This window comes from Amborella trichopoda, chromosome 10 (genome assembly GCF_054954075.1).
Source record: "Amborella trichopoda isolate Santa Cruz 75 chromosome 10, AtrichopodaSantaCruz75HAP2 v2.0, whole genome shotgun sequence".
In the NCBI taxonomy this organism is placed as follows: Eukaryota; Viridiplantae; Streptophyta; class Magnoliopsida; order Amborellales; family Amborellaceae; genus Amborella; species Amborella trichopoda.
Genome location: NC_142345.1, coordinates 40,304,954 through 40,332,236, shown reverse-complemented (window position 1 = coordinate 40,332,236; position 27,283 = coordinate 40,304,954). Strand labels below are relative to the sequence as shown.

Here is a 27,283-nt window from a genome sequence, read left to right as displayed (position 1 = left end):
ATATATATATATATTGGGTGAGTCAGTGGAGAGATGACCCCCTACCTTTTGTAGGAATTGAGCCTAAGACATAGTGTTGGTAATCGTCAATTCTAGCTTTTTATTTCAATCCTTCAAAAAAATTTTATTCTAAGGAAAATTACAAATACCTTGGATAAAAAAGGCATGCCCACCCCTAATACTGCTTTAACCACAATTCTAACTCAATACTATTTATTTTTGCATCCAACCCCCATGTGAGAAAGTAATTTTCTTAAGACGAACACCCCCAATACATGAACCCACATTTATTCCCATTTCTGCTCTCTCTCGCAAGGTTTTTAATTTTTTTGAGAGCTTCTCTCTAGAAACTTGAAATTTGAGATAGTTTATCTCTAAAAATATTTGAAATAGTTTTTGCTCTCTAAAACTTGAAATTTAAAATAGCTCCTCTCTATAAAATAGTCTCAAAAAATTTGAGATTTGATAGTTTCTCTTTAAAAATTTTGAGATACTTACTCGCTCTAAAATTTCAACTTTCAAGTTTTTAGAGAGAGAAACCTTAAATACATGGGGTTATTTACCTCCTAAAATGACTAAAGGGTTACATGCAAAAATAAATAACACTGGAGTTAGTGGTGTGGCGTCAAAAATACAAGGGTGGCATGTCTAGAAAGTGCGGTCATGGGGGGTATATATAACTTTCCCTTTATTCTACTTTTTTTTTTTTCGAACTCGAACTTCATAGATACATGATAGAAATGGATTTCTAGTGATACCTTGAATACCAGAATGGTGGAAATGTATTTGCTGTGATCAGGGATGTAATCCGAGTCCTTAAAACCCTTGAAAACCAGGGTAGACATTTGTGGGAGACTCAAAAAAAACTTTTCTATTCCAATTTTTTTGAAAGAATCGATGAATGTACTATGATGCAATACATGATGAATATGTAATGCTTTATTTATTTATTTGACTGAAATAATTTCTATTATTTTTCTGAGAACTTATCAAGAGCATAATCCCCTAAAGTAATTGACTTCAAGGTGGTGGTATCAATTCCGCTACAATGCTCCACCTATATTTTTTGTGTTGAATTTTTTTTTATGTATTTCATTTAAACCTTATACTATAGTTGGGATAAGGCTATGACGGAGATGATGATTTAAAACATTTACTGTACATATATTTTACTGGTGACGCACACACATATACGGACACACACATGCATATGGACACATGGGGAGAGAGAGAGAGAGAGAGAGAGAGAGAGAGAGCATTGTTTTGTTCATCAGCATTTAATTCATCTACACCTGCTGCGCAAAGCTATCACCATCTAGGAAACTAAGTTGTGTGTGTATGTTCTCATGTTCATATCTGCCATGCTGTGCACCACTTTGCAATGGTACAAGGTGCGAAGAATCAGAGTATTCATAAGCCAACACACCTCAAACAATCCTGATGACCCGTCGCTGCAAACAATTAGCATCGTCGTCATTCTTCAGAAGTGGCCACACCTCCCATCCACCCATAGCACGCATTCACTGATATGGCGAGAGGCATAACCAATCAAACGATAAAGGGTAAATCTGTATTAACCAATGACAACATAATAAATTAAGAATCATAAAGGCTTACCCGATAATCCGGCATCGTCATTTATGAGGGAATTCAAAAACAGCGTGTTCTAGTGGGGCCCATCCAAACGGAAGCTACCTCCTTGCCCTTCGGTCACACTCCACAAGCTTATGAATCCAAGTTTTGAGCATGTAGATAAAGCCATGAGTTTGTTTCCTAGAAAATTCCCAATTTTCAGAAAGAATGCAGTGGCGGGTGGCATCTGGCAATATCAACAAAAATATCTGTTATTCCAAAAGATTTGCAATAGTTTCATAAGAATTTTACAAAATTGGATATATTCATCAAATAACGAAGTTACTTTTTCAAATATTTGACAGTTCTCTTAAGAACTTGCTTATGGCAGTGATCACGCAGAGGGGGCTTTCGAGATGGGGAGCATGGCCACATTTGGGAACCTCAACAGTTCTTCTGCTAATTTCCCCAGTTTTCATCTGCTGTGCAATCCTCTTGAACTTCTTATCCTTCTCTCCTACTATTAATAGTAGGGGCCTTTTACAGGTCTTCATTTCTTCCCACATGGGTCTATTACAGGGAATAGCCAATCATTGATAAGTGATAACCCAGAAATGGAGAGAGAGAGATGTAATATGCATAGGAATTTTCAGTTTGGCACTAAAAAACACACGGAAATTTATCAAAATGCACCCAAGAGATGAACTATTCAACATTTTAAATTAACAAGCCTTTCGCATTAAAAATGAGCATAGCTTACGGTTGCCTCCCAACACTTAGAGCTGACAGAGCTCTTGCTAATGCATCAATGTCCCCATGCTGCATACGTCTTCGAGTAGTTCTTTCAAAGTGTGGATGACATCTCAAGCTATCAAATGCAACAGAGACACGCATAAGTATTCACTTTTCAATAGTAACTTTCCGGACAATCACAAATGGAAGACAGAACATTTCCACTACATAAAACTCGCTTTTAATACCAAACATATAAATAAATGAATTTTATTTTAATATACAAAGTAAGAAATATAAGAAACCTGACTGATAACACTCAAGGAGAGAGAGACAACAAGGGATCTATGCACCCCTCAAAATTGTTTCAATAAATGAGTGACTACAATGAAACGAGTATATCTTATCATTTTCATTTTGTTTTCTTGTTGATTGGCACACAATGAATGAGTGATCGCTCTCAACGTATTAGTTGTTAGCAAACATAAAATTTATGGCACTTTTAAGGTTTCAAAGAGAAGCCACCAAGTGAAAATTACCTTAACCACAGTTCTCCTGAATACCATGACTTGAGAAAGCTCTTTAGTCCATGTGCAACAAGGTAATCAGCTTTTGCATCATCCTGAGCAGCTCTGATCCTTCTCAATTCGGGGTCCTTTATCCCCGGACTTCCTGATATTATGACCGCTCCAGCTATCTGGAAAAATCACATATTAGTTCAATCACAAAATTCTAGCAGATATAGTCACTTGGTTAAGCAAAACATAACCCTCAAATCATTCTTCAGCTCACCTTCTCACCACATTGCAAGGCCATGTACAATGCGATCCTTGCTCCCATTGAATATCCAACAAGAACAACCCTTTCAGGAGCAATCTCATGGATCAGTTTCAATAGAACTTCAACAAATTCTTCAAATGAAAATGCCAAACCTTGAGGCCTGCCATTTTTAGAAATCCTCTGTATCTGTGACTTTCCATGGCCAGGGAGATCAATGGAGATACATCTTGAACTGGTAGAAAGGGCCTTCATGATGGGAACCCAGTCTTCACCAGTTCCAAGGAAACCATGCAGGAAAATAACAGTTTTCTTCTGCAAGAACCATTTATTTTGAACTCAACAGGTAGAAGCCACTATCCATTTAAACCAAATTCCCAATCAAGTAAACACAAATTACTCCAACTCTTAAACATTCTGATAAAAAAAAACCATTATGGAAAAGAAAAAAATAGGCCTATGATCAGAAGATTTACAGTAGGAATAAGGGGAGAGAACAAGCATCTTTCCCCCAAGTAACTACGTTTTCCTCAAAGGATCACATAATCTAGTTGAGTACTTACATCTTGGCTGATTCCAGTATCCCACACGTTAAAGGAGTAAGAGAAACCATCAAAGTTCCCTGCTAATGTATATTGTCTCAACTGTTCATCCTTGTAGCTTTTCTGAATGGCTTCATGATTCAATTGGCAGGATCGAAGGAGGAGACCGGCATCGTCTACAGAAGCTTCCACTGCACCACCATTTGGGTGAAAGCAGAACTTGAGTGATTCAGTAGTTACATCATCACTAAGCCATCTAAATGTTCCAAGGCCATGGGAAATAGCTGGGCCTAATTGTTGATTCCTCATTCTGCAAATTTCTCTGCTTTTCAGATCGAGATAGTGAGCAAACTGAACAAATGATGAAAGACAAATGCTACTTTCAAATGCGCCACTGACGACAGCCATCTTCCCATGCTGCTGAGCCCATCTTGCTACTAGTGCTGCATTTTCAAAGCCCCCTACAAGGCTGGGTTTGATCACCTGACAGAGATCATTACATTAAGACTAGGTACCATCAACTGAGTGATGTCTTTCTTTCTATTTTTGTTTAGGGAGATGATTTGCTAATCATGAAAGAAGAAAAAGAGTTTTATATCATGGGAAGGTATAATGTAAATCAAATGAACTACAGAAAACCAGAGCAAACTGAATCATCAGCATCAAATGGAAAGTGATGGAGATAGGATCATGACCTGCTCAGGTGGATCCCATTCACTCACTGTCATCATCCAGAAGTTCAATTGATGATGATGGTGAACCATGCAATAGTATATCTCTATAGTCCATTGGCTTTTAATATGTCATTGTATTTCTAATATTGAAAACATATTACTCACTACTGCAACTATTCCTGGATGTACAAATTCCACAAGCTTGTCTAGGAAATCTCCTCGCATATTGTCAATGGTTTCATCTAATGCCACAGGAAGGCCAGTTTCTTCACAAAACCTTGATATATCCTCTTCAGAGTTAACGGGTTCCTAGTACACAATCAGAGTTAGTACCATCTAGAGGTGACCATAAGAAGCCCAATTGGACTATGACTACAGTATGACTGTTTCTACCGCATGATAGAGGAAACCAAAAAGCATGAACTGTGGTAATTAATTCTTTAGAAATATTTATTCTTTATAATAGTTCGGATAACAGTGCAGCAGCTGGAATTTGTGATATAATGGAGCCATTGTTCTGTTAATAGAGATATAGGTATCCATCAAGGTGGAAACGACCCCAAGAAGCTGTTACACTACCTCCAATACAAATAAATGATGTAAATTTGGTCAGAGAATCATGAGAATGTTTAAGTAAACTTTAACTGAGAAAACTTCAGTCAAACATTTGCTTCAATATTTGCAGCACTTTCGCAATAAATTAATTATTAGAGCACAATGGAATATCTCATGCCTGCCTATTTTCCTGCATTTGTTACTAACAAGCACTCAAAGTGAGGTCTAGGAATATATATCAGCTACAGTAAACATTAAGATCTTCTAGACCAGTGTTGTCAAATTCGCATCACTTCGGCTGAAGAGGCCAAAGCCTTCGGATTTTAGGTCTAGACTGAAGCGAAGCGAAGCCTGGTGCTGCTGCTTCGGTCAGATTCGAGCCACTTCGGTTAGATTCGGGTCTGCTTCAGGCCGATTCGGCCGAATTTGACCTAAGAAAATAAATATCTATATAAAAGTATTTTTTATTTTTAATTTTTTCATTATTTTTATATATTTATAAATCAAAAAAAAAAAGTCTATAGTCTTCCCCTGAATCGGCCGAAGCACAAAATTGCTTCATTTTTCTAACCAAACTGAAGAAGACTCCATAGTGAATCTGACAACTGTGTTCTAGACAAACTAACATTTTTCGTATCATGTTATTTCATATAGTAAGCTCATCATACTTCAATAAACTGCAGGGCACAGTCTTTCACACTTGATCCGAAATATACTGCTTCTTCATATGTCCAACTGCGATTGGCGTCTACCCGAAGATTGATTTGATATCCAACTCTCTGTCGAATTGCTCGGACAACATCAACATCTTCAGAGGGGTTTGCTCGGCGAGCAACCTATGATAAAAACACAATACTCATTTCGTTGAGCTATTTCAACTTTTACAAACAAGAGAGAGAGAGAGAGAGAGAGAGAGCACCTTCAATTTTATTGTAGTGAACCCTTCTTCAGCAAGTTGAGCCACATGCTGAGCCACTTCTTCAGGTGAGCCATCAGAATCTAGAAGGGCAGCTGTCTGCACTCCCTGTCTGTCATAAATTATAGGGTCTGCCTTACCCATGTTCATACATTTAAAATACTTTTTAGAGTCGAGAAGTATTTCCAACATGTTAGAGCCGTGTCTGGCTGCTAATGCATTGAGTATTGCCATCTCAAGACCACATCTCACACTGGGAGATACTGTATCATGCTGAACAAGATCCTGATGTTATTACTGGTGCTCATAGAACAGTGTGGTTATGGAGAACAAGCATGCAAAAGAGAAAAAAGGATTTAAAAAAAAAAAAAAGAAGCCAGAAGATTCACCCACCGGGAGTCCTAGGCATCTCCAAAGCCATAAACTAAAGGAACCATTCAGCATAGGTAACAAATAGCTGATCTCAACTCCTTTCGTTATATGAAGAAGAAATCTTAATTGCTCTTCAACAGCCAATAGATCCTCCTTGTGGATGTCAACGGGAGCAACCTGTTTCAAAATTAAAATCGTATGCCAAATTTCAGGTTCTGTTTTGATGGAAGATAAAACCATGCAGTGCATACATCGCAAATATCACATTAATGTGTTGGGTGAAAATGGGAAAAATACACAAATTTGAACCATGCATGCTATTTTTACTGGAAACTTCAACAATTTAATTATTTCATCAAGTACTCATTAGTTGCGATATCATGAAGTGTTAAGGTATAACAACATTAAAACAATGATTGATGTACATAAAACCTTCAACTTGTATGCGCAGATCAGGAAAAGAAGAATGTGACTTCATATGCTAGTGCGCCTAATCATAGTCCTGGTGATGGATATTTATGCGAAGATGAATATTTTGATGATTATAAAATACACATTTGTGATTTTGAAGTTTCAAATGAATATTTCAATTTCATTTTCATCCCATGTTATCACTGCAACTTCAAAATCATCCCTTAACAACTGAAAAATAGGCACTAAACAAAACCAAGTGAATTTTATCCATGAGGATGCATAAGAAATATGATAACTTTTTATTAGAAGTTATCATCGTGCCCATTTCTTCCAATGCACTTTCTGTTGTACTATTTTTTTCAGATGATTATAAACTCCTTACTCTACGTACTTTAAAGGATAGGAGTCATCCACCTCACCAATTCCTGTACTTCCATCTTCAAAAGCTACTGTTAAAACATATCCTTCTCTATTGAACATCTTGGAGTTTGTTTTGGATGTAGCATATGTGGGTGGGCTGCAAAGTTGAATTCTGTGATCAAATTCAAACATTAGAGACCAGACATGCAGACACTTGATTCAAATAGATTTTTAATTTGAAGATCCATATATACCTATAGAACAAATACTCCATCGACTGAATCTTGCATAGAGAAACACCAGACATGGAAACTTCTGGCTTTGAGAGTCTTGAAAGGATGTCTAATGCATGCTCTGCTGCTAGGCCCGCTGATTGTTGAACTACTCTGTAACAAGCACAGAAAATCTTGGGTAAGGAACTAATCAAGAAATATTTGCAACATAGGGAAAGGGCAGGGAAAAATGTCCCTTGTTTGAGAGATAGTGGGATGCCTCATCGCACTACACCCCCTCAAAGTGTGCATGCAAATAAACACACCCATACACAGGGAGGGAGGGAGGGAGGGAGGGAGGGAGAGAAAAGAAGAGAAGTGGATAAGAGGGAGGGATGGGGGAATCAATTAAAAGGACCTGTGAAAGGCAGCATTATCTTTGATGCTGCTGGCCACTTCTATGATACTGTCAGTCAGTCCTTGGTGAGATACACTGAGAGCATGTTGGAGTTCTCGTTTTGTCCTCACTTGCACATGTTTCAATCTGCACAGTGCTACAATACTTATTTGATTTCAGAAAGAGAAGTAATCCTAGTACATTTCATTTGCTTGGCAACTCGTCCAATGTCTCTTAGGTATGGCAAAAAGAAAAGTTTCTGCACCAAACGTCAAGATCTGGTCAAACAAGGAACCCACACTTCCTATCAAATACCATTGAAGAAGACCACTAAAAAAAAACCACCGAGATGACCAATTGGCTAAGTTTCACAACAGTCAGGATTGCACTAGCCTTAGCCATTGAAGAATCACAAAATCACAAGCCACACTAGTAGTTTAAAAAAAATACCAAACTTTGAGATATTACGCCTGATGCATCTCAAGTACCTAATTTCTTTTTAAATTTCTACAAAAGAGTTTATGTTTCCCTTTTGAAGTCGAGCATTTCCACTCTATTAACAAGTCCAAAAAAAAAAAAGAGTTTCCTTTTTTTTCCAAGTAAATTTTTTTTGAGATGAACAAACAGAGGCAAACTGTGGAAAAATCAATGTGACATCAACCACTAGAGGCAAGGAAGACCGTTAAGTTGCTCAAAACTTGGAACTGAGAAAATAGCGGACTCATTCAAGGATTCGAATAATGAAACTAGATCAATGCATTCTAAGTCTAATAATCAATTTCACAATCTAAAATTTTTGTGTCAATTTATTATCTGCTCTTACTGACAGAAATGAAGCATTTCATGCCTGTGCATACGATAGCCCATCCTGTCCATGGCCATGACAACACAGTAACATGTAGTCCCCCAGGTAGAAAGCTCACAAACACATCAGGAAGCCATGATTGACATTCATACAAATTTAATGCCTGGATACATTACCGATGTGCTTCACAGAGCCTGCGAACTGACACATTGTGTGATGTGTAGAAGTAGTTATTTAAGATACTACTTCGTGTCCTGTCAGCAACTGGAAGGAGACTGAATATTGCACCTCCATGGTTGTTTATCACCAAAATGGTCATTGGCTTTCTCCGCACCCTTCAGAAATCCAGAAACAAGATCTCTTATGTACTTTTAGTTCAAAAGAAAAACAGAAAGAAATAAGGGAACCAATGAACATAAAAATGTCCAGCGGTGCGAAAATTCTCTAAAAGAACATAACAGAGATAATGATAGTCTATTCCATAACTATTTCATGGACTCAATAAAACACCAACCCACATTACACACACAGCACCCACACGCACACGCACACACACACGCATGCACACACACACACACACACACGCACACACACATATATAAAGAGAGAGAGGGAGATAGAAAGAGAGAGAGACCTTTGGTTCAGAATTGCTAAACCATTGGTATCATGAAGAAGAGATATATCACCAACCACCAACAATACCTGAACAAAACGCCCCACCAAGCAATCACAAAAAGGATAAAACTGGATTACATACTAATCCTATGAAATACTAAAACCTATCAAATACCTCTAGATTCCTCAATATGTAATATGAAAAAGAAATAAAAATAAATAACCACTGTCTAATGTCCTGAATAAAAACATTAGTGGTATGGAAAACAGTAGATGCAAGGATATCACTAGGAAAGACGAATCAAGGTCCAAAATCAAACTTGGGGCATACATTACCATGGTGTCTACTGCCTATCTTCGTTACTCCCGTTTAAGTAAATCAAAGACAGTTAACACAAAAACACATTCCAATGAGGTATCCTTAACAGTAAGTGGAAAAAAGTTAATTCATTATAGCATAGAAACACACACCCAATTCTTATTTCTAAGATATGGAACATAATCATGAGCTCGAGCATATCTTTCAGATGTCAGTGTGCACAAGTCAGTCCATATTTCCAAATGGTTTCGAATACAGGATTCCTTGATCAGGTGAAGCCAAGAAGAGCCTCTTGGGGTTGATGGTCCTCTCAACAGTTCTTATTGGGAATAAATGCCACTCAATATCTAGGAAGCCCAGATACAAATACAGGTAAAAACACAGAAATGGAAAGTGGGGATACAACTTGGCATTTTCCAAAATCTGGGACACACATATAGACACAAGGATCTTAGTTGAGACATAGATAATGTTCATTATAGCTTATTACATAGATGCAGGTATCTGGCACATCGATATATGCATATAACTTTTGATAATTTATTATTCTATTCCTCATATTATTTTTTTATATTCTGGCATTCTATCTTTATATTTAGAACTATAGTAGCAGTATCTGGTTTTGGTATCAATGTTGTATTTTGCCGACACTGGCATGATAAGCACGTACAAAGTATCCTTGCACCATAGCTCAACATCATTATAAAAATTTAAACCCTTTTGGATCCTTGGAAAATTATTATCTAAAAAAAAAACACTAGTTCTTGTAAAATACATTTCTTGAGAAAAATTTCTTGTACAATGGATTTTTGTTGTTTGGATAGTATATGAATGCAACCTGGAAGATAGATTTCCACAATGAAAGGGGTTAAATGCAATGAATATCTAGAAAGGGAAATATGGTAGTGATAGAGAGAGAAGGAAATGGATAGAGCTAGATGGAAGTAGAAGAGATTTCTATGAATGGGGTGAGATAGACAGAGAAATGAGAAACAAAATATAAGGATTTTGGAGAATAACAAGAAAGAGAAAGAGATGTGTTGGGAGGGGGGATGGAGCGCGCACGTGAGAGAGAGAGAGAGAGAGAGAGAGAGAGAGAGAGAGAGAAGGTGAAGGGGAGAGATGGGAAAAGATTCCCTTTTTAGTCCGGGCCAGAACTTTCTATTCACTTGTTTTATTTTTTTTTGGTTTAGCTTTCTAAGGAAATCAGACAGGGAAATTAATTTTTTTAGCTTGTAGAGAGAATAAACAATTTCACTTTTTTAGGTGCAAAATAAATAGAAGATTTTTTGGCAGACAAACATTTCGGTCCTAGATTTTGGATCCAATCACCGCTTTGTCTTAATTATAGACGACTTAACTAGGCACCTACAAGATGAGATACCATGACGTATGTTGTTTGCAGACGATATAATTTTGATCAATGAGACCCGAAGCAACGTCGACACGAAGTTAAAATTTGGAGAGCTGTTCTAGAATCTAAAGGTTTTAAAATTAGCCGGACTAAGACTGAATATAGAGACGGCAAGTTTAATAATACTAGGAGTAGACACAAAGAAGCAGTTAAGATTGATAGTCAAGAAATACCAAAAAGAGCACACTTTCGATATATTGGGTCGATAATCCAAGAAAATGGAGAGATTGAGAAAGATGTCGCACATAGAATTAGAGTAGGATGGGCGAAGTGAAGATGTGAGACCAGAGTTTTATGTAATCGCCACATAACAATGAAGCTAAAAGGGAAGTTCTCTATAACAACTATAAGACCAGCTTTACGTTATGGGGTGGAATGTTGCACGGTCAAGAAACAACATACCCATAGGATGAGTGTAGCTGAGATGAGGATGTTGAGATGGATGAGTGCAAGACAACAAGCGATAGAATTCGAAAAGAATACAATCATGAGAACTCAGGTGTGGCTCCAATAGACGATAAGCTAGGAGAAAGTAGACTTACATGGGTTGGTCATGTACAATGCAGACCCAGTAATATATCTGTTAGGAGTGAGAGTTCGTTCAAGTGGAGGCTCAAAAAGGGTAAAGGGTAGGCCCAAAAGGACATAGTTGGAAGTAGTGAGAAAAGATATGGGACTTATGGCCTCATTGAGGGTATGCCCTTGATAGAGTAGAATGGCGGACAAGCTTCGTGTAACCGACCCCAAATAGTTGGAAAAAGGCTCTGATGATGATGATGATTTTGGATCGAACAATGGAAATGCGCAACTTAAGTAATATCCCTAGAAAACTATTTCTAGAAAATTTTCAAAACAGGTCAAAGTCAAATAGCATGATTCGAAGCACTTCTTTTTACACTTTTTCGGAAACCCAATATTTCTCCTTAGATTCAAATGGTCCCCCAAAAGTTAAAATCCCACAAAATTTTCAAAGGAATTGAAGATGGGGAAGGTTATAACAAGATATCAAAGAATTACAAGTAATTGGCTCCTGTTTTGAGGTGCTCATCTTTGATATTGAGCTTAACTACTTGAATAAAAGAGACAAGACCAATTTAGCCAATAAAATTAGAGCATAAACTTCTAGGGAGAAGTTGAGATTCACGCTTGGCAACAATGTTAGAAATTTATGGACCTAGTATGCATGAATATTGCAAGTGGCGAAGCGTCATTTCATCATTGTTGGAGGCAAGCGAGCTTCCCACATATCGTTCACCTTACAAGCTGCTTTCATGCAGAGAATCAACTCCTCCAGGGTTGTTTCTTGGTCATCCTACATCATTTGCTAGTCCATTGGAACGATATGTATCAAGGAACACCTTTAGCTTTGGAATCTAAAGGTTTTAAAATTCTTCAGACTAAGACAGAATATATGGAATAATAAGAGTAGAACCAATGTAGTAGTTAAGATTGATGGCTAAGAAGTACCAAAAAGAGATTGTTTTCGATATTTAGGTTTGATAATCCATAAGAAAAAAGAGATTGAGGAAGACATCACACATAAAATTAGAACTGGGTGGGTGAAGTGGAGAAGTACTTCCGGAGTTTTATGTGATCGCCACATACCAATAAAACTAAATAGAAAGTTTTATAGGATGGCTGTAAGACCAGCCATGCTTTATGGGATAGAATGTTGGGCAGTCAAGAAACAACATATCTATATAATGAGTGTAGCTAAGATGAGGATGTTGAGATAGATGAGTGACAAATCAAGAAGGATAAAAATTAATAAATGAATACATCGGAGGGAGCTTAGGGGTGACTTCAAGAGGCGACAACATGAGGGAAAGAAGACTTAGGTGGGCTAGCCATGTGCAACATCAGTTAGAAGGGGCAATTTAGTTCAAGTAGAAGGCTCTAAAAGGGCAAGGGGAAGGCTCAAAAGGACATTGATGGAAGTAACAAGAAGTGATATGATGACTTATGGTTTTACTAAGGGTATGGCCCTTCATAGAGTGGAATGGCAAAACAAGTTTCATGTAGTTGGCCCAAATAGTTGGGATAAGGATCGGATACCGATAATGATTCTGAAATATGTCTTGTCCACTTTTTATTACATGAATTATGGAATTAGATAATTTGATTTCAATGATACTTTGGTTGCTCTAAATAGGTCCAGAAAATAGTAGTACAGGCATTACCCATGTAAAGTTACAGACATTTCCATGGTACCATGAACCACCATTCCCAGTTTACTTGCATACTTTAATAGTAAATAACAATAAGCATAGGGCAACCCTAAATAAGCAAGTTAAGCTAAGCTAACATCCACAAACTACAGATCCTTAAAACATTTAACACCACAACATGCTCCATCCCAGAAAGAAAACATATCATACTCATATTATAGGACAAAAACTTCAGATCCAAGGCAACTGTCAGGAGAGGGTCAACTGGTAAAGGCATACAAGTGCTATTTACAAATTTGAACACTCTGGTTGTGCAATCCAAGAACACTTAAGCTTACATACCAATATCATAGAAAATGAACAATACTTGCAAGTAAACGTCATAAATCTAAGGAAACTTAACAAGGATCCAAAAGAAAGAAAAAAGGCAGTATACCTGAAACAAGGCAAAAAAGAAAAAAAAAAAAAAAAAGGAGCATCTGGATTCAAGCAAATATGGGAAAAAAGAAGTAAAAGTATCCTAAAAATCATGTGAATTTTACGACTGACTTACACGCTTATTGCTTCCGATGGCAAAACCAACAGCTGTACTAAGCAAACCATCAATGCCACTTGCTCCTCTATTCCCAGCTATTCTTATACCAACCCAAGGTAGTCCCAAACTCCACTTTTCACATTTAGAGCCAGATGGGCAATTAAACCAACCCAAACCATACATATCTGCATCTCTTATCACCATGCTGTTTCCAACAAATAAGGCAGAATCACCAGAAAGTGCTTCTGAAATCACTTGAGCCACGTATGGTTCAGTTAATGATTCGTCAGAATCAATCTGAAATCGTATTTCCCATGCAATCTGTAATTGTGAAAACCACATCAAACAACGGCAGAACCATTCTTTCTGCTAATAAGGACAGGAAACTGATCTATTTTTTACTTTTAATGACTAAAATTATTGCTATCAAGTACATTTTCCGATATGTTCATTTACATTTCATGCCCTTATATCTGGCCCCTTCTTTGTATGCAGAAGCTTTCCTTACATGGTAAATGATTTCTATGAGGCGCTTCTTATTTGCATGAATTATATGACCTAACAATGCATGAAGTATGGAACCATCAGTAGGAGTATCTGTTTGCCAGAGCAGAGAAGAAGACATGATAGAAATCATGTCAAAAAATGAGTAACAAAGAACTCACAAGTGAGTCCTTTAACAGAACACTGCATTGGTAGATAATATTCAACGTTGTAAAATATATATAGACAAGGGGCAAAAGATTTATGAATGAAGGACTATATTATGATTGCCGAAACTAAATTTCACATGTTTCTTTAAACCATTGACACATTTCATCCATGATTATACAAATGCCCTGACGAAGACTAGAACAGGATAAAACTTAGCAAAGATAAATCTATACCGCCATATTTAGTGCTTGAAGCCAACTACTCCATTTGCTGGTCTTCACTGGGCAATGGAGTTTAAGTATAGGGTCAACAAATTCAGTAATGGTACACTGGATCCTGTGTGTAATAATATGAGAAGGATCATGGCGAAAGGGATGCTCATCAACAACAATATATGAATGTGGTTGGCAATCCTCCAACCATTGAGCAATACGTTTGCTTGTTAACCTGCTACCTATCTACCATAGTCAAAGCAGAAAAACCGTTACAAACAATTACACCAAAGAATTACAGACCATGATATATCTGGCCCATAATAGTGTATATAGAATCAAGGGAAAGCGTAAATATAATCCACTAGAAAATATTAAAATCACAGTCATGCTGGATCAGCACCAATCACTTAAATGTATGATGACACAGAGAGAGAGTGGGACCCACCAATTGGGGTCATGTCTCATTCTGATGGGTACCATTCTCTCCCATCAATATCCACCATTTCAACAGACAGTGATGAACAAATGGACTATAATTTTTCCACTTAAAATTGGTTTCTAGAATCCTCTTTCCCATAATAAAAAGAAAGAAGCAGATTCAAAAGGATAAAAAAAAAGAGAAAAGAAACAAAAGAAACAAAAAAACTGTACCTGAACTACTACATCTGGCTGGGCCCACCTCCTAACAGAATCTGCGAGAAGAGCATGATCCAAATGGTCTACAAATAAGTAGTCCTCTTCCTCGGGAGCTGCTATAATTTTTCGCAGCCTTAAACCTGACAGAATATCAGGTATAACTGGCCAAGAGAGGTGCTTAGCTAGGAGAAGAGCTGCCCATATCTCGTCTTCTGTGTTATTATTACCAATTAGTAAGAGGCCCTGGTTAGCAAACTGAATTATGTCAAGAACTTCTTTCGCATCACCAAGAATATCATTTGAATCCTTATCTGAAAGAAATTGTGGCATTCTAAGGTATTTAGTGAAGGGATCTTCCCTTAAAAGCCACATCCCCAAACCTTTTAAGCACCCAATGTTCCATTTGGTTGGAATACTTGCCAATGGTTCTCTAAAAGGACAATTAATATGCACAGGGCCAGAGGGTGTTTCACTTGCTCTATGTACCGCAGAATCAATTGTTGTTAGTACCATCCTTGCGGGAAGCCGGTCATCAGGAGGAGGAAGACTGAAGGAACAGCGCACAAATGACCCGAAATGATTGACCTACATGAGGAGAAAGAATCAGTGAAGAAATAGAAATTACCACTGAAGAAATAGAAATTACATAAATGGAGTAACGAAAAAAGAAATGTTGGTCTCAATAATTAGCCATAAGTTAGAAATTACCAATTCACCAATCCAATAAATTAAACTAAAACCAAGTAGGGTGAAACTATCAGAACTAGCAGGTGTCATCAATAATATATTGTTGAACTTGGAGGATTCTGATATTTGTTTTGTTTTTCCCCCTTTTTTCTTAAAAGATGAGGACATTCAACTTACAACAAATTGAACAGTGGTTTCTCAAGATGTCAGATATCTTAAGGGTATAGCCAATAATTGGTGGCAATGCCCGCTTTATGACCAAAGCTTTCAGATGACTAGATATCCGTCCCTTGGATATTCCTTTAGGCATCTGGTTAGAAATTTTTCATGCTTTCTGGCATTATATCTGAGATATTATCCCCCCCCCAATCCCTTTTAAAAGTTTCATTGTCCAGTTTGCTGCCTGCCCGGGATGCCCATTTAGCCTTTTAGAACTAGCTTTCCAAGATTCAGGAACGAGATTTGAAGGGGATTGGGAGAGAGGAATGTGGGATGTCTGATTCTGTGACTCAAGATTCAACCCTTCCTCTGATCCATTAATGATGCAAGACAAACAATGGGGCTTTCAAATTACCAAAGCGCCCTAATTATAATAAAATCAACTTAACAATAGTCCTGATAAGTGCAACATAAATATACATATCATGAAAGTCAGATTTGACATATTTTCAAGCATTCATTTTTCAACTTGTGAAAAACAAACGCCCTCACATGGTTCTTTGGGTATCTATGGACATAAACTAAATAAATCCATATCCCAACTGCGAAGGCCTTTACAGATACGGTCCTCATGTTGCAACTTTTCATTGAGAACTACCAGCACCAATATCTCAAAAGAAATCCTAAATACGTCTAACTAAAATGTAAAGAATGAATATATAAAAATGGCATTCAAAGAAAAAAAAGGATTGTTAGAGAAGTTTGAATCCCCAAAAAAAAAATGTTGTCATTCACCTGGTTAATTGCTTGATTTGCTCCTGTATCTTGTAGTTCAGGAGGACGGTCAGCAGTAAGAAGCAAAACTGGTACGCAATCATAGCTTGCCTCCACTACCTATGAGTGTAGCATATAAATACACTAGTAAGAAAAATCTTCAGAAGACAATTTCCTTTTTGAAGAGAATTTGTACCTAAAAGTTGCTATCGTTTTCTTTTCTTTTATTACTTTCATTTTTTGCAGTAAGGAAACACTCACAACCATGTGGAGCACCAAGTACGAAAACAAAATTTGCACCACCTTATTAACATCAAGATGAGTCATGGACTTATATTTGTAAGTAAAGTATTAAAACCAGACCAAACAATCACATTGACCATAGGTAGATCTTGTTGCGATTCAGGCCAAGTCAGGCCCACTGACTCGGTCATGGGCCCTGCCAGGCTTCAATCCCAAGTCCGAGATTTAAATTATTGACTCGTATGATGTATGGATACAAGCATGGCCACAGCTAGGACAACATTTTTAAGTTATTCTATTAATGTTTTCAAAGTACCAGACACGAATATAGTGCCAGTTCCAAGTATCTATGCATCATAGTTGATATCATAACCCTGGCTGATCCAGCTAGGCCCTCAAAAATAGGACATAGGGAAGAACTGGATGGTACCCTCATTAACCGGAGTTCAGTGCAGATCTCTGACATTAGAGAGGAGACAAAATGACCAAGCTAAATGGCAGGTGACAGTTAGGATTGCTTCAGCTATTGCATTCTTGCCGACAAGTTTGCATTAATTAAAAAGCTGTATTACATGCAAACAAACAAACATTGTACATCCACAACATTTGTTTAAGAGAGCCAGCTGTAAATGGTGGGCTTGTATAGTATGGGACGGGTACAGATACTAAAGAAAAGTGAATACCAAAGTTTGCTGCCATATAAGTATGTGTTGTTGGGACACCATGTGGGATTTAAGTTGGCATCTCATGAACACTTATATTTTTCCTTTAAAAAAATAAAAAAATAAAAAATAACCTTGAAATATTACTAATCTACCACTTATCCAAATGCCTTTTTATTAATTTCAATGATTCCATCTGACCATGTGTTAGATACTGCTGAATTCGCAATCTGTGATTTTGTACCTCCAAAAAAAATAAATAACACTTTTAGAAAACTAACTTGCACTGTTTTAATTTTGTGGAGGGGCAAAATTGAAAATTTCCCTTCTAACCAGTTTTGAAGCACTGTTACGTGGGCTGTTTAGAAAGTACTAAGATGAGAATGGATGAAGGGTTAAGTTAGTAACCGTTTACAGGTATTTTGACAAAAAAACTGAAAAGATATACCACATGCACCACCCTCAACAAGATGTTGTTGTTTATTTTGTACGAATTAAGCTTTAAATGTTCACTGATTGCTATTTTAAAACAAAATATGCTATTTTCAGATTTGGAATTCACCATACCAGCAACCTCATTAGCCAAGTCATTAGTATCCTGGCAGCTAGTTCAGGTCAAACCAAAACAAAAAAGCATCTGCAGAAAAGTAACATCCTAATTCCTTCAAAAAAAGATATTCAAAATATTGACATGCCAAAACCTCAAAATATCAATCCACGATGGACAATGAATATTATACCCCTTGTTCAGAAAATCGACTCGGCCAAGGTACTCAGAACTTGGCTGAGGCGAGTTATCCGACCGAGTCCCAATAACACGGCCTCATGTTAAAAAAAAAAGGAAATAACAAAAAGAAATATGGTATATATATATATATATATATATATATATATATATATATATATATATATATATATATATATATATTAAGATACTTATTCTTATCACAAGTACTAAAGTAGCATTCTGGTAAAAGAATATGGGGCCTCTTGAAGAGGTTGAGGTATCAATTCTTGCCTCATCTCATTTTGTGAACCAGTGTTCAAACCTATGACGATGCCCAATTTTTTAATAAGCAAAGGGAATCCCTCTTAATTGTTTAATTAAACCATAATGATGCTTATTTTTTTAATAAAAAAATGAACCCCTCTTTAGTTGTTTAATTAAACCATAATAGTGTTAATTAAGCTTTTAATAAATGTTTATTTTTAATAAAATAAGACAAGGCTTATTTTTTAAAAAAAATAAAAATAAAAAATGTCTATTTTTTAATTAAAAAATGTCTGGTGGGATTTGAACCATAGATGTGAGACTGCTGAGGCATGCATAATAGCCAAAAAGCCAATTAGATCCCATGTGATAATAATTAGGGATACATAATATATATAATAAATTGGTACATAGTACTTGGCCAAGTCCGAGTCTCCTCAGCCGAGTCCCAAAACAGTGATTATACCATGCCAAGTAACCACGATTCCAATTAAAAAGTTCATTTGTTAAACTTGAAAGACAAACATCTTACAGCTGGAAGAAGATTTGAGACTGCAGTGCCTGACGAAGTGATGATTACTGCAGGCTTGTGAGATCCTCTTGCATAACCAACAGCATGAAATGCAAGGGATCGCTCATCAAAACATGAAATGCAAGTTGTATGTGGATGACTGGCTGCCGAAACTGCAAGTGCAGAGGACCTTGACCCTGGGGCTATGCAAAAGAACTAAAACATAAAATTGGTGTTGATTAGAGACAGTTCTTTTGTTTTCCTTTCCTTTATCAGTAGCAAAATCTTAAAAGAACAAAAATAGAAAGTGTATGTGAATTGATTATAGATATTTTCCTTTCCTTTATCAGTAGCAAAATCTTAAAAGAACAAAAATAAAAAGTGTACGTGAATTGATTATCGATACTTGGTTCTTGCAGGAACAATTGACTATCTACACTATTAACAGTAATGCTAACCTTTAAGCCCAGACGACAGCATTCTTCAACGATAAGTGATGCCCACAAAGAATTGATGTTTGAACACTCTTTTACAGAGGAATTCAAATCGAGGGTAGTATCAATCTAAGAAAGGAAAGTGAAACAAGAGAAAAAAACCATCACTACAACTAGTAAATGGTGCTTCTTTCATTTCAGTTAAAAGCAACTAACATCTTACCCTTATGGGAGCTCATTATGTACACATAATGTATGAAAGTACACAACAGCTCAGTCAAAATCCAGTCAGAAGGGCAATGGAGATGAACCACTATACCAGCATTGGTCCCACATATTCGTGCAAGCCATTCATCTCCAACATCCTTAATGAATGGACAATGGATGCACTGCCTAGTACGTGCTAGCATAGCATACACATCATCCTATATAGCATTTACCCTATTTTATAACACAGATACGTGATGCCAACTTTAACATTTTGGATTACTGAATTAATAAAGGTCAAATCCTCTGTTAACCAGAAATACACAGCCAGTATTCAATATTTTTAAGAAGATTATATGATTCACAAGATAAATCCCCCTCAAGAGTTTCAAGCATAGTTTTTAGTACCGGACCCGCCACCAAATTGGTGAGGGGTTTGATCCTATTAGAACCTGTTTGATCATCACTTGAACTAGTTGGACCACATTTTTTTAAAAAAATGGGAATAATAGTTTGAAAGTGTCAAATATATTAGAAAAAAGTTTCTCAACTTTGTTTAGCCAGCCAAACTCGTGCAAATCGAATGGTCCGACCACCAAAACTAGTCAAACACTGACTTTGACAGGTTTTCAGCCAAACTAGATTTTTGCTATAGACCGGACTAGGTGGTGCGACACGGTCTTGATAACTATGGTATCAACTCACTTAGTGCTTATGCCAATAAGGTGACTAAATCTTGAAGTTGAAGAATGTGCGCATACCATACCATGTTCTGGCTATAGGCACTACCCCTTGAGAGCTGGAAATAAAACCTATCAAAAGTAGAAGCTTGCTCCTACAAAAATCCATGAACAAATCCATTTCATCACATTGTGAAAAAACACTATGAAGTGCTAAACTTCCAATAGTAGAATAAGAGAAGGCAAGTAATACAATGTTCATGGGGCCAAAAAGTGAAAAAGGGATCACAAATTTATTATTACCAGGTTAAAGGGAATACCAGTGTCAAATAATCTGCTCCAGTACTTCTTTCAGGATGAGCATATGCGGAAAGACACACCTAAATGAATTGAAGAGGCTACCATCAATTCTAAACATAATATTAATAGTTCATCACTAGTCTGAAACCGCCCTACAACCAGGCATCCAAGCAGCAGAGGGTAACTCGTAGTGTTCAAAATTGGACATTTGTTTACATCCTAAACAATGCACAGCAATAAAACTGAAACCATAGATCAATTGAAAACCAAGCTCATAGATTAATGTATACCATTTTAACATTTGACTTCCCTTCTGCCAAATCAGACTTTTGATTATCTCCAGTTAACCACTTGGAGGAAAAGGTCCTTTTTGTTGGTGAAACAAAATAAACCATCTGAAATATAAATAGCAAAACGAATAAGAATGTAGCAAACCGAACTTCCCAATAAAATTCATCATAGGTAGAGTTTTAGTTGAGAAATAATTCATAGAAAGTTCACAAAAGAGATTATGCAAAAAGAAAAAAGGGAAAAAAAGAGTCACCGGAAGGAAATATTTTTCATGGCCTAATATATGCGTTAAATCTAAAAGCTTCTTACTAATAAGGCCGAAGTCCCAATGTAAGGGAATACATCAGAACTAAAATACCACTTAAGTTTTCCATTTAGGTCAACATATTAAAATGGCATAAAAAATTACATACAGTAGATGCATGTACAAATACAAAGTATATATAATATACAAGCATATCAAATCCCTCAAATTTAAAAAAAAAGGGTCTCAAACTGAAGCTTAAATGATATGAGTAACAATTATTTCATCAAGTAGTCATGCACGTCCTAAGCGACTTATTTTTTCTGATGAATGTCCTTGCGACTTGGTAAATAAAGCTGCAACTTCTTCCGCTAGAGAGATGTATGGAACGTCATCAATTAACCTATATCTACTATGAGAGCCAACATTAATGTGCTGGTCCTGTCAAGGAATAATAATTTGCCAGTTACTAGGATTGAACAGATACATCTCGATGAGGGGGTGTAGATCGCAACAAACGACTGTGTTAATAGGACCTCAAGCCATATGATTTCAATGGAGGCAACAAATGGTGGCAACTCAGTATTTAATATCATGCGAGGCACAGCATCTGCAAGAATAAATGTCTCAATTTCCTGATGCACTTCAGGTAAAAACAGTCTCTCTTGAGTAATATATGGGTGTCATGCTCGATGACTTATAACATAAATATATCTGCCATAATTTCAGGATATTTGAAGCCTACTATCTAAAATATAAGATGCTAATAGCATAGGAGAAAGCAAGTCTGAAAATAAACAAATTTAACAATGACAACCATACCTTGGAGAGAGATAATTCAAGAGCATTAACTGCTTCCTCAAAGGAATAGTGCAACAAGACATCCCATGCCAATGTTCCTGCCATAATAGAGACGTTCCCAAGTTCATCTACCTCGATCTGTTGAAATAAAGTCCCTCAATATCATGCTTCCGTCCAGTGAGTTAGGTACAGAAGAACCACGAACCAATCTAAGAAACAGGACAATCACCTACAGTTCAACTTCTCAAGTGCTAACATCGCATATGGAAGACAAAAAAACATTCGAGGAGAAAAGTTTGACTCATCATCAAAAAAGTATGTGGTTGCAAAGGCATGAAAGAAAATAAACTAGCCAAGAAAAATTAAATAAAATGTGGTAATTTTACCTGTGGAATAAAGAAGTAGAATGAACCAATCTCATGCTGCATAACAGCTGTTTCATTAATTGGGCTTTGACATACCAATCCAAATGCCCTTACAGAGGGTGATTGTAAAGAAAGAAATCTGCAGAAACATCAATTATGGAACTGAAGCACCCTAACAAACTTCTCTCAAAAATCAAAGATACACACTTACACATGAACAACTTGGATCATTAAATTGTGATCTTCCTAACATATATAACATATCCTAGAAAGAACCTCATTTTAATCTAACTACAGAAAGTAGTGTTTTATTTAGCTATATGTGTGGCTGTGGTGTGTGAGTGTGTGTGAAGGAAAAAGATTTAGTCCAGCCTACATTGTTTATGAGGGCCTTAGAGACATTTGTCTGGGCCCAAAAAGATAGTGAAAGTTTTTTGAAAGAAAAAAAAATAGAAAATGCAATAAATAGAGAACATCTATTTCAGGTGTTCTAAAATGGCCGATTTACACCTTAGGGATATTTTTTTTACCCCAGACCTGAATATTGCCTAAATAAATAACTAATAAACTAAATTTGATTTCTTTATACCTAGATTTGACTTTCTAGAAAAAGAACAGTCTATGTTCACTGTTGAAGCAATATTTTTCAGGCACTTCTAGAGTGTGAATTAAAAGTTTATTTTGTAGCTTGGGCACTAGGATGAGCAAGGATTATCCTCAAAATTTGGGGTTCAAAGGGTCCCTTCCTAGCCATGGTTTTAAGCTGGGGGGACACCATACAAGTTCACTCTATCATTTCCTTCAAAAGGAACCATCTTCACATCACAAATATCACGCTATTAAACACTATAATTCCTTTGTGATTGAGCAACATTGGGATCGCCATCCCCACTTGGGAGCAGTAATAGAAATGAATGAAACAGAAAAGTCAGTTTCCTCTCTAAGCTAGGTCAATTGAGTTTTGCATGAAGACAAACTTCATATAGTCAACCACCCTCATGCACATCACTTATCACACCATTGGACCCAAGGCCACGTGACTTGATTACTAGTTTCCATCGTTCTTCTAAACAATTCATTTTTCTCACACCTACCCGAATGCCAAAAGCAGATTAAGAACCCCAAAAGGAAACTTTTTTCCCACTCCACCTCATGGCCAGACTTAGATCCAAAACTTGTCATTGCATAAAGTAAGCCCCTTTACGTCCTGAGAATAACATCTTTGTTGACTATAGCATAATCAAAACCAGTCAAGCAACAAAATGATGTAAGCGAAAGTAAACAAACCAGTTCACCCACGTATCAAACCATTTGAAATTTATAATTAAAAATACTAAAAGAATGAATAACACAACACTTTGAGGTTCAACCAACTCAATAGGCCAGTTTAATGAAGAAAGCTTGAGCCAATCACCTAGAAAACCAAATTTTCACTGCTCAATCTAGTCCTTTTGGGTTTTTGTGTCCAACACCAAACAGCTAAAAGCTAGGCCAATTTGGGTCCAAAAGAATTAAATTTGCTGGTGTCTTCAACAGTATTTGTAACACGGCCTAATAAACAAGCAAGATTTTGGTCACTCATATTCAATGTTGTCTTAAATATACACTTGTCCCATTTTTTACAGATGTGCTCATGGGGCTAACATGCATGACCACCAAAGCAATGCACTTCCCTCGATTCCATTGCATGTACGACATTCTAATGAAACAAGTATCATAAAGTAAGTTGTAGAAACCCACTGTGACCATTCCCTCATTCCCTAGCCCCATATTTTTCACTTATAAAATAGATTTGACACTAGTTCTGCCATTTTACACAAAACATTCTTTGGGAATCTGGACCCCCCAAAGATGCAGCTGATCAACTGCCAACATCATATTTTTAAAACCCAACCAAGTGATAAGAATCAGTCTCTAGGAGGCACTTTCCTTCTTTAAATTCTGTACACCAAAATAACTCATCCTTACTGTCATCTCACATCTTGCACTTACATAAAACACCATACATACCTTACCCTTCAGAAAAAATTCTAGAGATCATCCATTTCATTCAGAAGAAAATCCCTTAAAGAACCAACACCCATCTTGTACTTCTATCAAAATAATGTGTACCATTTACAGAAGATTAACAGATATGGTGACCGTCGAACAACAGCCATACTCCAAAATGTCATCCGTTCCCAACTTATCCATAGAAAATAAACACTTCCTGTCACTATATAAATTAGATCCCTTCACCAAAGATGTTGAGTACACTTTTGCTTGCCTCCCGGGCCCTCAACTGCTTACCCTCTTTCATCATCTTCGTCCCACACCTATGCCTTTTGCTACGTAACTTGGAAACGCAAGTCCTGTCCATGGTTCTTGGCATGTGTCGAAACACCAAGGACAAGACATATGTGTTTTAAACTTCATAAGCTTGGACATTTCTGGTTGCTTTGTTTATTGTCACTGTAACCTTTAAAGAGATGTTTTTGGATTCTACTCTTTATCACCCCCCTTTCATAAGGGTTCTGTTAGCTTTCCGCCTGTGGAAAGCATTTCTTCCGTAAACTCTATACTTCTTTTATATATATATTTTAAAAGTTAACTTTATCAAAAAATAAAAATAAAAAAGACAGTTCTGGTTACCGTATTTTTTTAAATGGCACTACAAAAATATTTGGTTTTACTTAGAATTCCAACTCCCCGGCCCAAATTTTAAAGCGCAATTTTGAAGTTGGCATCTCTGAAACATGTATCTGTGTTGAACACTAACACGCATCAGTGTCTTGAAGACATTTTCCATTTCCTGGCATCCCCCCATTTACAACCCATCCTCTTTCATTACCATAGACCAACAACATCTAAATATAATAAGATAATTAATATAATAACATTACATTCAAGAACCCTCAGCATGAACTCCTCTTTCCACCACACAAGATGAAAGCGTTCACTGCAAGGTAACTTCAAAGAGCGTCTCCCTTCTTTTCTTTTTGATTGTTAGCTGTATCTCTTCTTTGGAGCTATTTGAATCTCCGAACTAATAAATATGACATCAGGATGGAAGCACATAATGGAGTAGTAGAACTGATGCGTAAAGTTACAAAAGAATTTTCTGGCTTCGAGGAATCAGCTATCCAACCTACAGGCCTGCTTTGTCAAACTAGCACGAGAAATCTGAATGACTGACAAAATGACAAACTATCCAATATAGATCTAGACAGTTTCCTTTTAATAATTTGTTATGCTTTCTTCAAAAAATTTCATCAATTAGCATAAGTTAGCAATACCATATCTCTTTCTCCATATTGAATAAAAATATGATGAATCCCAAAATTTTGCAACGTACAAACAAATTAAAGATTCAACAAGCTCCTGAACCTTTAAAAGGAAGAAAACATAAATTTGTTTGAAAAAAATTAAGAAAACTAATTGGACTTGGCCTAGGAACAAAACTTTGCAAGTGATTTAAGTCCACACATGCATGTCCCAATTCTTTCTATCATTTTTCTGAACTTCAATTCCATTTCCTTGCCTATGTAATATGCATTAAGAAAAAGAGAGAAGAAGATCAATGACCTCTGTATGGAATACAACTCTTGGGATGAAAAAGAATCAGTGCCCCTAAAGTAAACTGCAGCTCCAATTCCAGCAACTCCAAGCATTTCACTTATCAGACCCTTTTCACTTGTATAACATTCATAATCATCTCTATGAACGCCAAATTGAGGACCCTCGAGAGAATATGTTTGAAGTGCAAGCCAGTCGAAGGCCTTCACACTGGAGGACAAAGGAACCTAAAATTTTCCGAAAAGAGATGGTGTTGGTTGCTACTATCATATACAAAAAACAAAGCGAACGTATGTGCCAACAACAAAATGCAGAGGTAAGCAATTCACAAACGAGAAATCCTTAGAATTTACAGCGACATAGAACACACTTTGCTGACTCATATCCATATCAAATAAAATGTAAGTTACTTTGTAATCTTAAGCTTTTAACATAATGGAGAAGAGAATCAATCACGCAAAAGAATGTCAAATGGGTAGAAAAATGAAATAAATATTTGTCGATGTATGCCTTCTACATAAGTTCAATTTTAATTTTTTTAAACCCAATGATACTGAGGAAATTTGAACATGAAAACATACATTGCATAAGAAATATTAAAAAACAAAAAGTCAAAAGTGCCACAAATTAAATAGTCCATTAAGTTTGATTGAATTGTATTAAATTGCAATAGTATAATTAGTCCAGTACTCCAAGAGGGGGGCGGACCGACCTTTTGAAATATAACAGGAGCTTTTTGGTTCCAAATCTTCACAATTGAGATTTAATTTTTTTTTTGATGCGGGGGGGAGGGAACCAACCTTTTGAAATAAAACAGGAACCTTTTGGTTCCAAATCTTCACAATTGAGATTTTCTGAAACTGGTTTTACTTAACAACCAAGATTAACAGATTCTCTAAAAAAAGGCACAAATTCTCTTTACCTGAAACCTCAATACTCCACTCCTTGAACATGGGGGTCTCAACTTTAGCTCTTCAATTGCCATTTTAAGTTTATCCACAGCATCCCGAAAAGTGAGAGCAGGAGGGAGCCTCCTTGTCTCACAAAGCTCGACAGGCAAATCTGAGCCACCCAATCCCGAAAATCCACTCAAACCTGAGGGCTCAGTGCCCATCGCCTTGATCATCTGTGAAAAAACCAATGCATTAGAATGACGCCCACGGGAGATGAAATATGAGAAGTTTGGAATTTCAACAAAAAAAAGAAACCTTGGAATTGGGGCTTAATTTGGAGTGTAAGACCCGGGTGAGAGTACATTTCTGAAAAGAACTGTGAAGAAAGGATGAGGCAATGGAGGTCCGAGGAATCGGCTTCCGGAGGGTCGTGCAGTTGGGGATACTCATAGCAATGGTGCAATTATGCAACAATATCCCTGCCATTTTTATGGTACTTAGTAACAGCGGGAAAGAAGAGCTTTTGGTTACATGGAGAGAGATCGAAGCGACGCAAAGAAGAGAAAAATGACACAGAGTAGTAAGATAAGTGAAGCAGAGAG

The 27,283-nt window shown here is 36.7% G+C and overlaps 1 protein-coding gene across 18 annotated transcripts; it reads right to left on the bottom strand.

The window, feature by feature from the left end:
* Positions 1 to 1,143: 1,143 nt before the first annotated feature.
* PHYLLO (2-oxoglutarate decarboxylase/hydro-lyase/magnesium ion-binding protein) lies at positions 1,144 to 27,283 on the bottom strand. Of its 18 annotated transcripts, none has more exons than XM_088848883.1 (30): positions 26,997 to 27,282; positions 26,711 to 26,914; positions 25,798 to 26,015; positions 22,255 to 22,372; positions 21,890 to 22,006; positions 20,823 to 20,927; positions 20,553 to 20,612; positions 20,319 to 20,387; positions 19,370 to 19,474; positions 18,933 to 19,127; positions 16,526 to 16,624; positions 14,900 to 15,469; positions 14,267 to 14,491; positions 13,398 to 13,700; positions 8,963 to 9,030; positions 8,505 to 8,663; positions 7,545 to 7,670; positions 7,169 to 7,300; positions 6,946 to 7,086; positions 6,162 to 6,317; positions 5,772 to 6,041; positions 5,521 to 5,688; positions 4,463 to 4,606; positions 3,645 to 4,106; positions 3,097 to 3,396; positions 2,844 to 3,001; positions 2,333 to 2,440; positions 1,919 to 2,142; positions 1,618 to 1,841; positions 1,144 to 1,523 (listed from the first exon to the last, which is right to left on the bottom strand). In XM_088848883.1, exons 1-20 carry the CDS (start codon positions 27,165 to 27,167, stop codon positions 6,263 to 6,265), a joined length of 3,240 nt encoding a protein of 1,079 aa, XP_088705009.1. In that variant the 5' UTR covers positions 27,168 to 27,282; the 3' UTR covers positions 1,144 to 1,523; positions 1,618 to 1,841; positions 1,919 to 2,142; positions 2,333 to 2,440; positions 2,844 to 3,001; positions 3,097 to 3,396; positions 3,645 to 4,106; positions 4,463 to 4,606; positions 5,521 to 5,688; positions 5,772 to 6,041; positions 6,162 to 6,262. The 18 variants fall into 18 exon arrangements, with proteins under 18 accessions (XP_088705009.1, XP_088705008.1, XP_088705010.1 ...); XM_088848882.1 differs by having other exon boundaries at positions 1,618 to 1,819; XM_088848884.1 differs by having other exon boundaries at positions 1,144 to 1,451; positions 1,618 to 1,819.

What these genes read in the sequence shown, in the direction of transcription:
- PHYLLO (XM_020666956.2), bottom strand. Translation starts at nt 27,167, where the DNA reads ATGGCAGGGATATTGTTGCATAATTGCACCATTGCTATGAGTATCCCC. An exon ending in TCACTACAATAAAATTGAAG is followed by an intron (nt 5,689 to 5,771) that starts GTGCTCTCTCTC and finishes TTTTTATCATAG; the next exon opens with GTTGCTCGCCGAGCAAACCC. An exon ending in TCAGGAGAACTGTGGTTAAG is followed by an intron (nt 2,441 to 2,843) that starts GTAATTTTCACT and finishes TGCATTTGATAG; the next exon opens with CTTGAGATGTCATCCACACT.